The 14233-nt window shown below is 34.9% G+C and overlaps 1 protein-coding gene across 2 annotated transcripts; it reads left to right on the top strand.

Moving 5' to 3' along the window:
* The first annotated feature begins 5423 nt into the window (after nt 1-5423).
* LOC108261000 (uncharacterized) lies at nt 5424-11841 on the top strand. Of its 2 annotated transcripts, none has more exons than XR_008393785.1 (3): nt 5424-5615; nt 10216-10450; nt 11040-11841. XR_008393785.1 is itself a non-coding variant. In XM_053677570.1 (3 exons), exons 1-3 carry the CDS (start codon nt 10186-10188, stop codon nt 11805-11807), a joined length of 948 nt encoding a protein of 315 aa, XP_053533545.1. In that variant the 5' UTR covers nt 9580-10185; the 3' UTR covers nt 11808-11841. The 2 variants fall into 2 exon arrangements, 1 of the variants encoding a protein (XP_053533545.1); XM_053677570.1 differs by lacking the exon at nt 5424-5615 and having other exon boundaries at nt 9580-10333; nt 10419-10450.
* The last annotated feature ends 2392 nt before the right edge of the window (nt 11842-14233 follow it).

Here is a 14233-nt window from a genome sequence, read left to right as displayed (position 1 = left end):
TCAATGCCCTGGCTGAGGGAAGGAGGGTCTCACCCAAGATTTGACGGTACATGTCCCCGTCCATCGTCTCTTTGATGCGGTGAAGTTTTCCTGTCCCCTTAGCAGAAAAACACCCCCAAAGCATAGTGTTTCCACCTCCATGTTTGACGGTGGGAATGGTGTTCTTGGGGTCATAGGCAGCATTCCTCCTCCTCCAAACACGGCGAGTTGAGTTGATGTCAAAGAGCTTCATTTTGGTCTCATCTGACCACAACACTTTCACCCAGTTGTCCTCTGAATCATTCAGATGTTCATTGGCAAACTTCAGACGGGCATGTATATGTGCTTTCTTGAGCAGCGGACCCTGCGGGCGCTGCAGGATTTCAGTCCTTCACGGCGTAATGTGTTACCAATTGTTTAATTGGTGACTATGGTCCCAGCTGCCTTGAGATCATTGACAAGATCCTCCCGTGTAGTTCTGGGCTGATTCCTCACTGTTCTCACGAGCATTGCAACTTCACGAGGTGAGATCTTGCATGGAGCCCCAGGCCGAGGGAGATTGACAGTTCTTTTGTGTTTCTTCCATTTGCGAATAATCGCACCAACTGTTGTCACCTTCTCACCAAGCAGCTTGGCAATGGTCTTGTAGCCCATTCCAGACTTGTGTAGGTCTACAATCTTGTCCCCATCATCCGTGGAGAGCTCTTTGGTCTTGGCCATGGTGGAGAGTTTGGAATCTGATTTATTGATTGCTTATGTGGACAGGTGTCTTTTATACAGGTAACAAGCTGAGATTAGGAGCACTCCCTTTAAGAGTGTGCTCCTAATCTCAGCTCGTTACCTGTATAAAAGACACCTGGGAGCCAGAAATCTTTCTGATTGACAGGGGGTCAAATACATATTTCCCTCATTAAAGTGCAAATCAATTTATAACATTTTTGACATGCGTTTTTCTGGATTTTTTGTTGTTATTCTGTCTCTCACTGTTCAAATAAACTTACCATTAAAATGATAGATTGATCATTTCTTTGTCAGTGCACAAACGTACAAAATCAGCAGGGGATCAAATACTTTTTTCCCTCATTGTACTTGCTAAATGCTTTGGCACTCAGTGCGAGAGGAAATCGTGACATGTAAAAGCAAACCAGTACTGTCTGTCCTTGTGCACTGGGATACAGAAAAAATGCATTTGCCAAATCAGTAACAGAGAAAAAATTGGAATTTGGAGACATACTGTTTAAAATATTAGAGGGACTTGGAACAATTGGAGCTGATGGATGTACAGCATATTTTACAGCAGAAGTTTTGCAAGAGATGCCGGCAAGAGTTAGACTTTCTGATTGCAAGAAGTGGGCTGTTCACTACGCTAGCTTTGCAGGGGACAACTACACCTCTGTTAAGTGACAACATTATCCAATTCCTGAGAAAGAGGATATTGGGCTCTGAAGGGTCAAAGGGATGACTTTGGATGTACTTCTACTGGTTTTTGCATTCTTCATACAGCCAAAGTCATATGGTGATTTAGACCATAAAGACCATAATGTCCTTAAGTAAAAGTGCTCCTCTGCTATCTGTTCTGAACTCATATCATTTTCTTCATTAAATCTAGTTGGATGCCTTGTTCTTACAACAGAGGAAAGATGAAACAAATGAATGCAATGGGCTTGCTTTAAGACAGAAAAAAGAGTTCCACTTTGATCCATCCCCCCCAGTCATCTGCTGCTAAAACTGAATTCAACCCTGGGCCTAGCTCTTGCCACTGCCCTGAATGTTTTCCCACAGAGAGATGAGGTACTGAATCTTTCATTAAAAAGAGAGATTTCTGCTCTGTAGTCAAAGAAACAGAAACAGCACAGAATAATTCTCATAGTAAATATTAGAAAGAGAAATCGTTTCTGTATCAGTTCCACAGGTCCAGAGAATCATTTTGTCTCAAAAGTTCAGTCTACATGCCCTGAGGAGAAGTAAGAAGTGCAATGCAACTCTTCAGGTTTTTCCAATCAGCAAATTTATCATCAGAATAGATTTCACTGTACAATTTATCAGTGGTCACTTCCCAAGGATAAAAACAACCACTTGCTGTTAAAAGCAGATATCTGGTGAAACTAGATTTAGCTCAGTATTGGAGGATTCAACTGATATATTCCAAACAAATCTCTACCCAGTAGGTTTGCTGAACATGCATGAGAAATTAATAAATGATGCAAAATAGTTTTAGTGCCCAATTTAACTGGTACTAGTGAGGAAACAATTCAGTAAGTGGAAGGCAGGATGCCCCAGCTAATAACCAAATCTGAAGTTGGTGTCAATCTCAAATCAGAGTGGATATTAATTAATGACTGTGTTCCACACATGTCAACTAAGTTTCTGTCTACATACATGCACAGAAAGCATTGAATTCTGATCTAAAGTACAAGAAAATTACTAGATGCCTCATCCTACCCTGTTGGCTGACCGCGTCCTCTAGGATTTGCCACTGTGTACTGCTGTTGCTGTGTGGACCTGGGCTGCTGGAATTCTGCCTCCTCCATTTCCATCTGTGGGCATTGTCTTGCAACAAGGTCCGACTTTCTCCAGCCTGAATTCATACTGCCTCTGAAGCTGTGTCCTCTTCCTCCTCTGCAGCATCCTCTCACCTGTGTGTGCTGAGCATACTGAAGCGCTGTATCCTAAATTGCCATTTGAGTGATCTCTTTATCAAGTCCCATAGCAATATATCGTCTGAACATATTATCCCAGTCTCTGCCAGGTTTCATACCACTGTGACTGTACATCGCATTGTGAAGTTGTTCAACAAAGTTCTAAACTATTTCCTCTTTTTCCTGTGTGATGTTATTCACTTTAGTCGAGTCACAGTGAGCTAGAAATGCAGCTCTAAAATGATCCATGAGCAAATTCCACAATCTATTCCATTGCTGATCTGCTCTATCCAGATTTTGATTCCAGTTGTCCATCCAGTTGAACTTGCACAGTTTGCATAAGATGGTATTCCACTCTGGACCGGTTTGTTGATGCATATTGTCCAGCTGTATAATATATTGTATGCATTGTGTGATGGTGATCCATGGGTTTGTGATCTCCATTTCAAAAGGATGATAATGTCACAGCATCCAAGGACAATTCCTCCCCAGACCACTAGAGGGCATCCTTGCTCACCTGTTGAATTTCTTTGGTTGTCTTCCCGAATTCCTACCTTGATTATGCACATGTTTTGTGTTTCCCAATCAGGCTCCCTAATTGAGTTCCATGTTTTTCCCTCCTTTTTTTTGTTGGAGTATTGAACTTGATCAACAGTAATGTTGTGCTTGTGTTTATGCATGTGTGCTGGAATTACAGTTACTGTTTGCACTGTTTATAGTGTTTATTTTCTAGTTTGAGTTTTTCCTTTGCCTTGCCTTCTCTAGCCTAGCATCAGCCTATCCCTTTGTTGTTCCCACTTTTGAATCTTTTCCCCTGTTTTGTTAACTTCTCTGTCATTTTGTTGACGATTAAAGAGGTTTTGCATTTGCATCCGTCTCCATGAACTCTCCTTATGAGAGATAAACATTAATATTTCTATTCAGGCCAGCAAAGCCACCATGGGCATCAGCAAAGGCTCTGATTCATCCACCTTTCTGTTTGCTGTTCATGATCTAGTCATAACCACGTTCTACAAAGACTGTCCAAAATGTTCATAAAGATACTGTAACTTCAGTGATTTGAGTTCTTTTAGCACTACTTTTTCGAATATTCTGGTGATTTGTCATTGAAGTTAATCTTTGCTTGTAGCTGTGGATGTATCTGAGACTCCAGTTGTACCTGTGATTGTAAGTTCAAGATACGGTAGTGGTGGAGCTTGCACTGCAATTTTCTAGCAGCAATGAAGGACACAATGTTGTAGGCTCAACACATCAACACAAAAGAGCAAAAGTACACAGAGAAGAGTATATGTTTTACTCCAAGCCTTACAGTACTTGTCAGCTAACCGAATCACAAACATGCTCTTTTTGTTGTTGTTGAGATTTTGAGAAAATCACACTGGTCATAACAATATTCTAGTACTCACAGATTGAATAATTTCCAGCCCTGATCAACACTGGTGTGGATGAAAACTTCTTGCATGAAGAAATAGCAAAGCATATCTAGGAATGTAGTGAGTTGACATCACAGAACTTTTATGGGCATGGTATAGGTCTCTCTTTAATTTGTTGCACTTCTAAAATGAATGTCCAGAAGTTGAGAAGAATATCCTGATTCTAGAACCTATACGAAGATTCTGTGATCTTCTTATTCTCAGAGTAAGAAAATATATTTCATGTGTTACACTGGATAAATACAAAGCCACAAATATCAATACAAAAAACAACAACAAGTGCTCAAAATAGTTACAGGTTATTAATATGATAATTAATATTATAATAATTATGAATGCCCAACTAACATCCTCTATTCATTTCAGACATTAAAGAACACCTTCACATGATATTAAGGATTAAAGATTGAAACACTGTGAAACAAGCTCCTTAAAGCTTACAGTGAACTGTGATAGTAATACATTTCATATCATGGTAATTTTCAAACAAGATTCAGTAACTCAATCAATATAATTTTTTGAGGTGGTCTATTTTCTCTATACTCTAGGGCAGAGTAAAGTCTTCCACACCTACAAGGGTTTAAAATGTGTACTGCAGGCAGATGAGAGTAAAAGCTTCCAGCTACAAATTGTATTGAGAGCGTAGAGAGTCTAGATTAAAGGGCTACTACACATTAAATGCACTAATGTGTGTGTGTGTGTGTGTATATATATATATATATATATATATATATATATATATATATATATATATATATATATATACATACGATTTTACTGCTATCTCTGTCTCATCTTAATTTATCACTTAATTTGTATTTATACTCATTAGCCATTTTACCAGATATACCTGCTGTTCTTTGTAAGTGTGCAATCAATGAATGTAACGTATCTGTTGCTCTGTAATATTTGTCACCCACCTTCTACCTGTCCAACAGTTGAACATGACCACCACAAGACAATATTATTTAGATGGACAATCCTTCACATAGCAGTGACACTAACATGGTAGTGGAATGTCAGTGTGTGTGGCACTGGTACAAGTGAATTTAAGATCGTTAAACATCTCAGCGTTATGGCTGAGCTGAGAATCAGTCCTTAAACAAAAATATCCAGGTAGCTTTACCTGGTAAAATGCCCAGTGAATGTAGGTACAGGGTTGTGGTACCTAATAAACTGGCCACTGAGTGCAAGTATGATTTTGTTTTAAGGTTTAAGCCACTTTGTTTGGTGATTATATGAGAGCAGATTGTTCCTGTATAACTGCAGATTATAAGGTGTGAGCATCTGGAAGGGAGGTGTGGCAGCATTTCAGCTGCTTACAAGACACAGGTTTTGCAAAATTACATACACAGATACACATATACACGAGTGTCTTAGAGTGCACATAGTCATTCTTTCAAAAGGTTTTAATTTATATTAAAACTATTAAAACTGATTTTATTAACAGTAATAGTGGTATTTATGTACTTACACAACATACTAAGCTGACAGACAGAAAAGAAAGAAACTCACCATCCAAGAAAGAAAATTTGTTAATTTCTACCTCTGTTCACTTATTCAGGTAAGAGACAACTTCAGACTATTTGTGTTTTTAAATAACATATTGCATGTTTCAGTGTATAAATATTCACCTATGAATACATTTATATTTAAAATTTCTGTTCTGTTTTAAGTTTTGCCATTTTCTTCTGGGTGAATTTTTATGACAATAAAAAAGAAAGAGCAATAAAAAGAAAAAAAAAAACAATTTAATAATAATAATAATAATAATAATAATAATAATAATAATAATAATACAACCCCAATTCCAAAAAATTTGGGACACTGTTTAAAATGTAAATAAAAACAGAATCCCGTGATTTGAAAACCTCCTAAACCCATATGTTATTCACAATAGAACATAGAAAACAATTGTACAATTGTAGACTATGAATGGCCTTGTGTTTGCCAGTGGTGAATTTTACATTTATGGTTCCCAATTCTCAACCTTTTTGATAAGTTTGAGAGTGACTTCAGACCCCCTGTTGTGTCTGCTTGTTTATAAGGAGCAGCTCATGGTTCATAAACAACAAACACACACACAGAGATGAACACTGACCAGAGATCAGTTTCAGTTGAAGACCTGAGTGCTACCTGAAGATATCAGAAGATACCAAAAAAGTCCTTATGGTGGTCATCGTCTGGCAGCTACTGGTTTGAGAAATGTGGATAAAATGGCAGTCTGTAAATGAAAACATGAGCTAAAAATTTACTACATTTCAAGCAACAGCAAGGTCAGGAAATTCTTTTGTCACTGTAACTGTAATGGTCTATATATATATATATATATATATATATATATATATATATATATATATATATATATATATATATATATATATATATTATTATTATTATTATGGTAAATGGTCTACACTTATATAGTGCTTTTTTACCTTAGCGGTTCCAAAGCCCTTTACACTGCGCTCTATATTATTATATATATTAATTCAGATACAGTGGGAGAAAAAAAGGTATTTAAGTCACCATTATTTGTGTCAACATTATTTAAGTCAACATTATTTGTGTCAACATTTTTTTCAGTAAATATATTTCCAGTGAGTCTACTCACATGAAATTTTCACCAGACTTTGGTATAAACTCAAGAAATCCAGACATATAAAGAAATCTAAACATGAAAGTCCATGAATGAAGTTAAGTAGAATGACACAGGAAAAAAGTATTGAACACGATAACTGAAATTTATTTAATACTTAGTGGAGAATCCTTTGTTTGTAATGACAGCTTCAAGACGTTTCCTGTATGAAGAAATTAATGGGCCGCAGAATTCAGGTGTGATTTTGGCCCATTGTTCTAAACATATTGTCTTTAAATCTTGTTCAATTGGATTCAAGTCAGGTGATTGACTGGACCATTCTAACACCTTGACTTTTTTTTCTCTGAAACCTATTGAAAGTTTCCTTTGCTGCATGTTCTGGATCGATTTCACAAGCTTGTCCAAATCAGTTGTTGCAAACTTTAAACGAGCTTTGACATGCTTTTTCTTTAGTAATGGAGTCTTGCAGGGTGAGGGCGAGCAGTGGAGTGCATTGTCTATTGTTTTCTCTGTGACAATGGCACCTGCTGCCCCCAAGTGTTTCTGGAGCTCTTTCCAAGTGGTCCTTGGCTCTTGGGCTACTCTTCTGACTATTCTTCTGTCTCCCTGGTCAGAAATCTTGCGAGGAGCTTCTGGGCGTAGCCGATTACTGATGGAGTGATGTTGCTTCCACTTGCAGATAATGGCCCCAATGGTGTTTACTGGAAGATTCAGAAGTTTTGAAATACATCTGTATCCAATTCAATCAATATGTTTTGCAGCAATAAGGTTGCAAAGGTCTTGGGAAAGCTCTTTGCTTTTACCCATCATGAAATGTTTCTTGTGTGACACCTTGGTAACGAAAAACCTTTTTATAGACCATCAATTTACTAACCCAGCTGATATTAATTTGCACAGATAGGGGGTATAATTACTTACGGATTTCAGCTGGTTCCTTGCCTTACCTTGCCTTGGAGAACTGCTTTTTCTTAGTGTGTTCAAAAATTTTTGCATTTGTCATTCCACTTTATTACACATAACTTTTTTTTATGGACTTTAATGTTGTGAATTATTTATATTTCCAGATTTCTTGAGTTAATATTTATGTCTGGTGAAAATTTCATGTGAATAACCTCATTGGAAATATATCTACTGAAAAAAATGTTGATGCGTTCAATACATATTTCCCCAACTGTATGTGAAACCTGATCCAGGGATCCTGGAGTTGTGAGGCAACAATGCTAATACTATGGGTGTAACCACATATGAATATTTTTTTTGGATTGAACAGAATGTGGGCTAAAAATATGAATACATAAACAAAAAACTGATTAAGTATTATTATTATTTTTTTTAAAAAGCTTGCCAGCTTTAATGATCCACTGGACAAAATGCAGCAAAATGCTGACATTATACAGAACCTGGCAACACTATTAAGCGTTAAGGCAGGTTGCCCTGTGCATGGAGCTGCATATCCCTGCAAGACTCTCTGCAAAATTAATCATTAAATTAATTTATTGAGTTACATGTCAGAAGGTTGTTGGTTCAAATCCTGGTACTTCCAAGCTGTATATAGTGGTTATCATGTTTGCATGCATAATCTGTGGTCTAAGATGATGTGTTCAGGTCATAGTCTCTTCTGAAGGTGCTGAGTCAAGCCCCACTTCTGCCATTTGTTTGGGAGCAGTTGGTGGTTAAGGCTCTGGATTACTGATCAGAAAGTCATGACTTCATGTTTACCTTTATCTCATTTGGCTGATGCTTTTATGCAAAGTGACTTACAACTGAGACAGGAAGCTACTGATCAGCTGAGGGGTTAAGAACCTTGCTCAAGGGCCCAGCAGTGGCAGCTTGGTGGGATGCCCCGTTAACCTTCTCTGCTTCAGGGATTCTGTATCATGGCAGACCCTGTGCTCTGAACTCAAATAACAAGCGATATGGTATATGTGAAAAAAAGAGTTTTGCTGTATTGAACCTGCATATGTAACAATAAAGGCTTTCTTCTTCTTAAACCCTAACACCAGATAGCAATTAATTTATTAATTGCCCCTCATTTGGTTTAAATTATAACAGCAGCCTTCCACACAATCATTTTGCAAGAGTGCAAGAATTTCAGAAAATGAACATAACACACACACACACACACACACACACACACACACACACACACACACACACACACACACACACACACACACACACACACACACACAGAGTAATTCACTACCAAAGATGAATGATTAATCAATTAACTATTATGTTGGAAAAAAGTTGCATCTATTATGTTATGTGTCAAAATGACCTCCACAGTTTAAATACAAACAAAAACAGCAAAGAACAGCTTAAAACAGGAAACCTTTATTATGACTAATCCAAGACAAGCCATAAGAAGAAATTTTTGCATATAATTCCCTGAATAAGGAAAATCAAAAAATTTCAAAGAGTAAAAGGAAGATTAACCAGTAGTTCAGACATCTCAAATGTGGAAATGGCTTAAATTGACCTATGACATAATAGGACGTTAAAATAAGAAATATGGTTTGCAAAAAAGATTAATGAATGTGTATGAAAGAATTAACATGCAGGGTTTCAGTTTGTATGTGGGTTTGCTTACATGGGATTTTGTTCCATGTGGTAAAAGATCTTACATGTATCTTCTCTCTTATCTGTTTTATTTTGTCTGTATGCATGTGAATTTGCTCCGTGTGGTAAAAATGTTTCATCTGCATCTTTTCCCATACCTATATCTTATCTTACACACACACACACACACACATGCACGCATACACACTTTTTCTGCATTAATCATGTGGTGTTTAGCTCTCAAGGCGATTTTTCGAATCTTGCAGTATTGATATAAAAAGACGCTTATTGGAATCAAGCTCTGCTTTTGAGATTTTTTAAATTATTATTATTATTGTTGAATGTACGGGTTCAGAAATGAAAGCAATGTACGTACAAAATACATTTTTCTCAAATTAGCCTAAAAATAATAGCTTTCTTCAGAGTAAACAGAAATTCCTGTAGATTTGACACAATTAAGTTGCCAGTAAACTACTGTAATGATTACAGGCTGCAATTATAAAATGACCTAGTACAACATGTTATTTTACAGCTCAAGAAAAGTCTCATAATAATTCATACCATTACATGGTTGAAAACAATGGTGAGAATCAGTTGAAAATCAACCACACATTTCTTCAAAAAAAGGCTGAAAATGACTAAAATGTCCTAGAATGTATTTCAATATTACAGTGATTTATTGCACATTTTTAATGCAGGACCTTAATGTGAAATTTTATTGTAAAAATTAAAGTAGTTGCCTTAAATGTGATGGATCTTTATACACCTGTGTACAGTATCAGAGTACAATGTCCCTAAAACACGACACTGTACATATACACATAACAACACATTTGTTTAAACTTAACTTATGTGAAATGTCCACCATACAATTCCATGTGAAATTTGTTCACATAAGCGCATTACTATTGCATGTAGCACCTTCTGACCAATCAGATTTGAGAATTCAGCACCGCTGTGGTATAAATGACACATGATACCCTCTTCTCTTTTCCTCTTTCAGTGTTCTCTTCAATCTTCTACAGGCTTTCACTCGCAGATAAAACTGTTGGAGTACATATCATGTTCTATTGAGAATTCATTTAAATCCAGTACAGGGTACCAACGTTCTGCACAAAACTGTGAGTTATTTCATGGCACATTCATCCGTACTTCCCCACAAGAGCACTCAGGTTGTCTGATCACCTTCTTTTGTTATTCTCGTAGGTCCTAAACTCTGGAACAGTCTCCCTTTCCAGGTGAGGTCAGCTTCTTCAAAAGCAAAAATCTTCACTGAAAACATATTGTTATTCAGTAGATTTTGAATATATTTTTTAATAGGTTGAAATATATAAATACTTGATGCTATATTTAAAGTTATTATTTATTTATTTATTTATTTATTTATTTATTTATTATCATCACTATAATTTTAAACATATCTGTGACTGCTTATTTGATTGATTGATTTGTAAAGCACTTTGGGACAACTTCTGTTGTTTTAAATGTGCTCTATAAATAAAGGTTGACTTGATTGAGGACTAAAAACAGAGAGAAAAGAGAGGCTGCTGAAAGAATGTTTGTATTTATCTGCTATAACACAAATGATAAAAGGATGTAGTGTTGTGGACTTTCCACAACATTAAATGGAAATATGAACAGCTAAAAAGAAGACATGCCATTTTTAGCTAATTTAAAATTGTACATGTTGTTATGGAAAGTGATCAACTTCATGTTGGTCCGCTTCACCACCTCAGTATTGATTATTTATAACAGCATGATTTGATTAATCTATAGTAGCATATTCCAAAATGTTTTATTCCTTACACATACCATAATTTATTACAGGACATAAAGAAGCAGAAGAGAGAACAAGCCATGTGCATATACTTTCTCGAGCATTTTGACTTTCTATCATCGGGGTATAAAAGCACCTTACAAAACCGTCTGATCATCTTCCTCACTACTGGTTTTTGTACGGGTTTTATAGCTCTGCTTTGGGCCCTCAGTGTTCTGTACCACCATCATAAGAGCAGAGGTCGAATCTCATTCATCGCCATCTTCCTTCTACTCAGTGACCTGCTGGAGCTGATTCTGAGTCCAGTCCTTGTAACATACATTTTCAATGGAAATGCAGATTGGATACACACTGTTATCACCCTGTTAGTTGCAGCTAGGCTCTGTGGGCATGTGCTTCACCAGGTGGTGGCATTAGAAAGCATTGTTACTGTAAAATATCCATCAGTTGCTGTTATTTTCTCCAATTCCTGTTCTATTACCTTCTGCATCTTTGTGTGGCTGCTAGCAATTGGGTGCCAGTTCATCCAAAACGACATTATTTATGCAATAAGTTTGTGTTTATTAGTGTTACCTGTAACTACATGTGCAGCATGTATAGTAACATTTAAAGCCCCTCTTGACACCACCCAAGCCACAGCCAGGAAACCAGGGGGGTTAGTGCTAAGTGTTGCCATGTTTACTCTGATCATTTTATATGTGCCATTTTTCTTGGATTATTTTTTAAGAACACCTTTTATGATGGGCTGTCTAGTAAGTATGAGACTGATTTCAGAGCCCCTCCTGTGTATTTTCATCTGCAGGGAAAATCGAAACTAAATTGAAAAGCAAACAATTTTTCTGCAGCACAATAGCAAAGTATATATATATATATATATATATATATATATATATATATATATATATATATATATATATATATATATATATATATATATATATATATATATATATATATAACAGAAGTGATATTTAATGCACATTAATATTATTTACTATAATATTATATTATTATTCAACAACCATATATAAATATATATAAACCATATATAAAGTTTTCTATACTGGTTACTATATATACTAAATGAATAATCAAAATATATAATTTTATTGCTGGTACAAATTAAATGTTACCTTCTTAATTTATTGTTCATGTAATAAAATACAAGACAACAATATAATAATAAATAATTAATAAATAATATTATAGTAAATAATATTTCCCTATATCAAATATCACTTCTGTTGCTGTTTAAAAAAAAATTTTTTTTTTCTTTATCTGTTGTTATATATATATATATATATATATATATATATATATATATATATATATATATATATATATATATATATATATTATATTTAGAGCTAATGGCTTCTGGGGGATAAATGTTGATAGATGTCACATAAAAAGTAAATTCAGAAAAGGAATAGAACATGATTATTCATGCATTGTATGCACTATGTGAACTGCTGCTGTTATGAAGAATAAACAATCAATAAAATTTTTTGCTCTGTAAAAATGGTGTTGGAGTTTGAGTAACCTTACATTATTTTAATGATTTGTTGAAATTATTATTTGTTTTGGACACAATACAAGAATCGACTTACTAAATATATAATCATTAGATCTTGAACAAAAATGTTTCACAGGTTTGTCCCATGGGACTGCATTGGTAGCTCAGAAATAAAGATTCAATAGGCTTTGGATCAATTGCAATAAAGAAGCTACTGAAGATTAATTATTATTATTATTATTATTATTATTATTATTATTATTATTATTAATAATAATAATAATAATAATAATAATAATAATAATAATAATGACAACAATACTAATAACACTAATAATAAAAAAAAAAATGTAATTCTCATTGCATTACTATTCTTTTCATATTTTTATTATTACTTTATTCTGGGTGCATAATAACAACATTTTAAACATTATTATCATTTAAGTTAACCATTGCAAAAGGTAGATTAATGTTAGTGTTTTAGTTGGAACACAAACCAACAAATTCATCAACCATTTAATTCAGTAAATACCTTAGATTACATTAAATAATATACAAAATAAGATTAATTCAAAATAAACTACACTCGCAGAAATGTAAGTTAGTGAATGTATATGAAAGAGATTTTACAGGCAGGGTTTCAGTTTATACCAGGTTTTACATGCAAGTGAATTTGCTCAGTGTGGTAAAAGATATCTTCTCTCTTATCTATCTTATCTTGTCTGTGGTTAAAATGCTGGCAGTTATGTTAAACACACACAAGCATCTACCTTCCCTTCTGATTAAAGAAAAACAATTAAAAGGAATAAACTGCATATCTAAACTGTAAAGTACAGTTCTAAATATTTAACCACATGTAGGGTAATAAAGCTGTAAAAAATAACAATGTATATTTTTGATATTTCTCTAAAAGATAATTTGCTCCCTCTATAATTGGGGTCTTTCAGAATTAAAGAGAGCTTGTGACATACACCTCATATTCAGAGTTATATGGTTTTTGTGTAGATATCTGCAGTGTGTGCTCTTTTTGCCCATTGCATGACAAAATCATGCACACATTCACATACCCATTCCCACACTACAGGCCCCCATCCCCAGGAAACATGCGAACCACTAAGACACTGTGCCTCCAAAGCCACAGTATATTAACAGGATATTACTACTTTATTTGTTATTTTTGTTATTTTGATTTGTTAAATTAATAAAAAGTTTTAGTTAAAGGCACAATATGTAACTTTTATGTTCAAAATAAACAAAATGTAAAAAATGAATAAGTACATCATAAATCCATCTTCCAAACCATGTTTTTGTCTGCTTCAGCAAAGTAAGCCTATTATAAGTATTTATATTTTAGACTTGTCTGGATGGATTTCTCGGGAAATTGCATACATATGTCATTCGTATGTAGCCATGTAGCGCTCTAACACAGTTCATTGTAAAGCATTACCTAATATAAAGGGTGATTTCTGTGTGGGTTGTTATTGCACAGTGCTGGATTTTATTTTCAAGGAAGGACTGTGCAATTATAAATCTAATGGGTAGCTAAATTAACAATGTTTTCAGCTGATTAATCATCACAAGCTGATTAATCAGCTGAAAACATTGTTAATTTAGCTACCCATCTAAAACTGGTCTTATCTCTTGAGCCTAGTAGTGAGTGTTTTATGAGCAGTAAGGCAATCTTTGTTTTTTATAATTATGAGAAAGAACAATTCACGTCTACTCCAA

Source organism: Ictalurus punctatus, chromosome 29 (assembly GCF_001660625.3).
Source record: "Ictalurus punctatus breed USDA103 chromosome 29, Coco_2.0, whole genome shotgun sequence".
NCBI lineage: Eukaryota > Metazoa > Chordata > Actinopteri > Siluriformes > Ictaluridae > Ictalurus > Ictalurus punctatus.
The sequence above is the reverse complement of the archived record's forward strand: the minus strand, read 5'-3'. Positions and strand labels throughout refer to the sequence as shown.

What these genes read in the sequence shown, in the direction of transcription:
- LOC108261000 (XM_053677570.1), top strand. Translation starts at nt 10,186, where the DNA reads ATGATACCCTCTTCTCTTTTCCTCTTTCAGTGTTCTCTTCAATCTTCT. An exon ending in CCAACGTTCTGCACAAAACT is followed by an intron (nt 10,334 to 10,418) that starts GTGAGTTATTTC and finishes TTATTCTCGTAG; the next exon opens with GTCCTAAACTCTGGAACAGT. An exon ending in GGAACAGTCTCCCTTTCCAG is followed by an intron (nt 10,451 to 11,039) that starts GTGAGGTCAGCT and finishes AATTTATTACAG; the next exon opens with GACATAAAGAAGCAGAAGAG.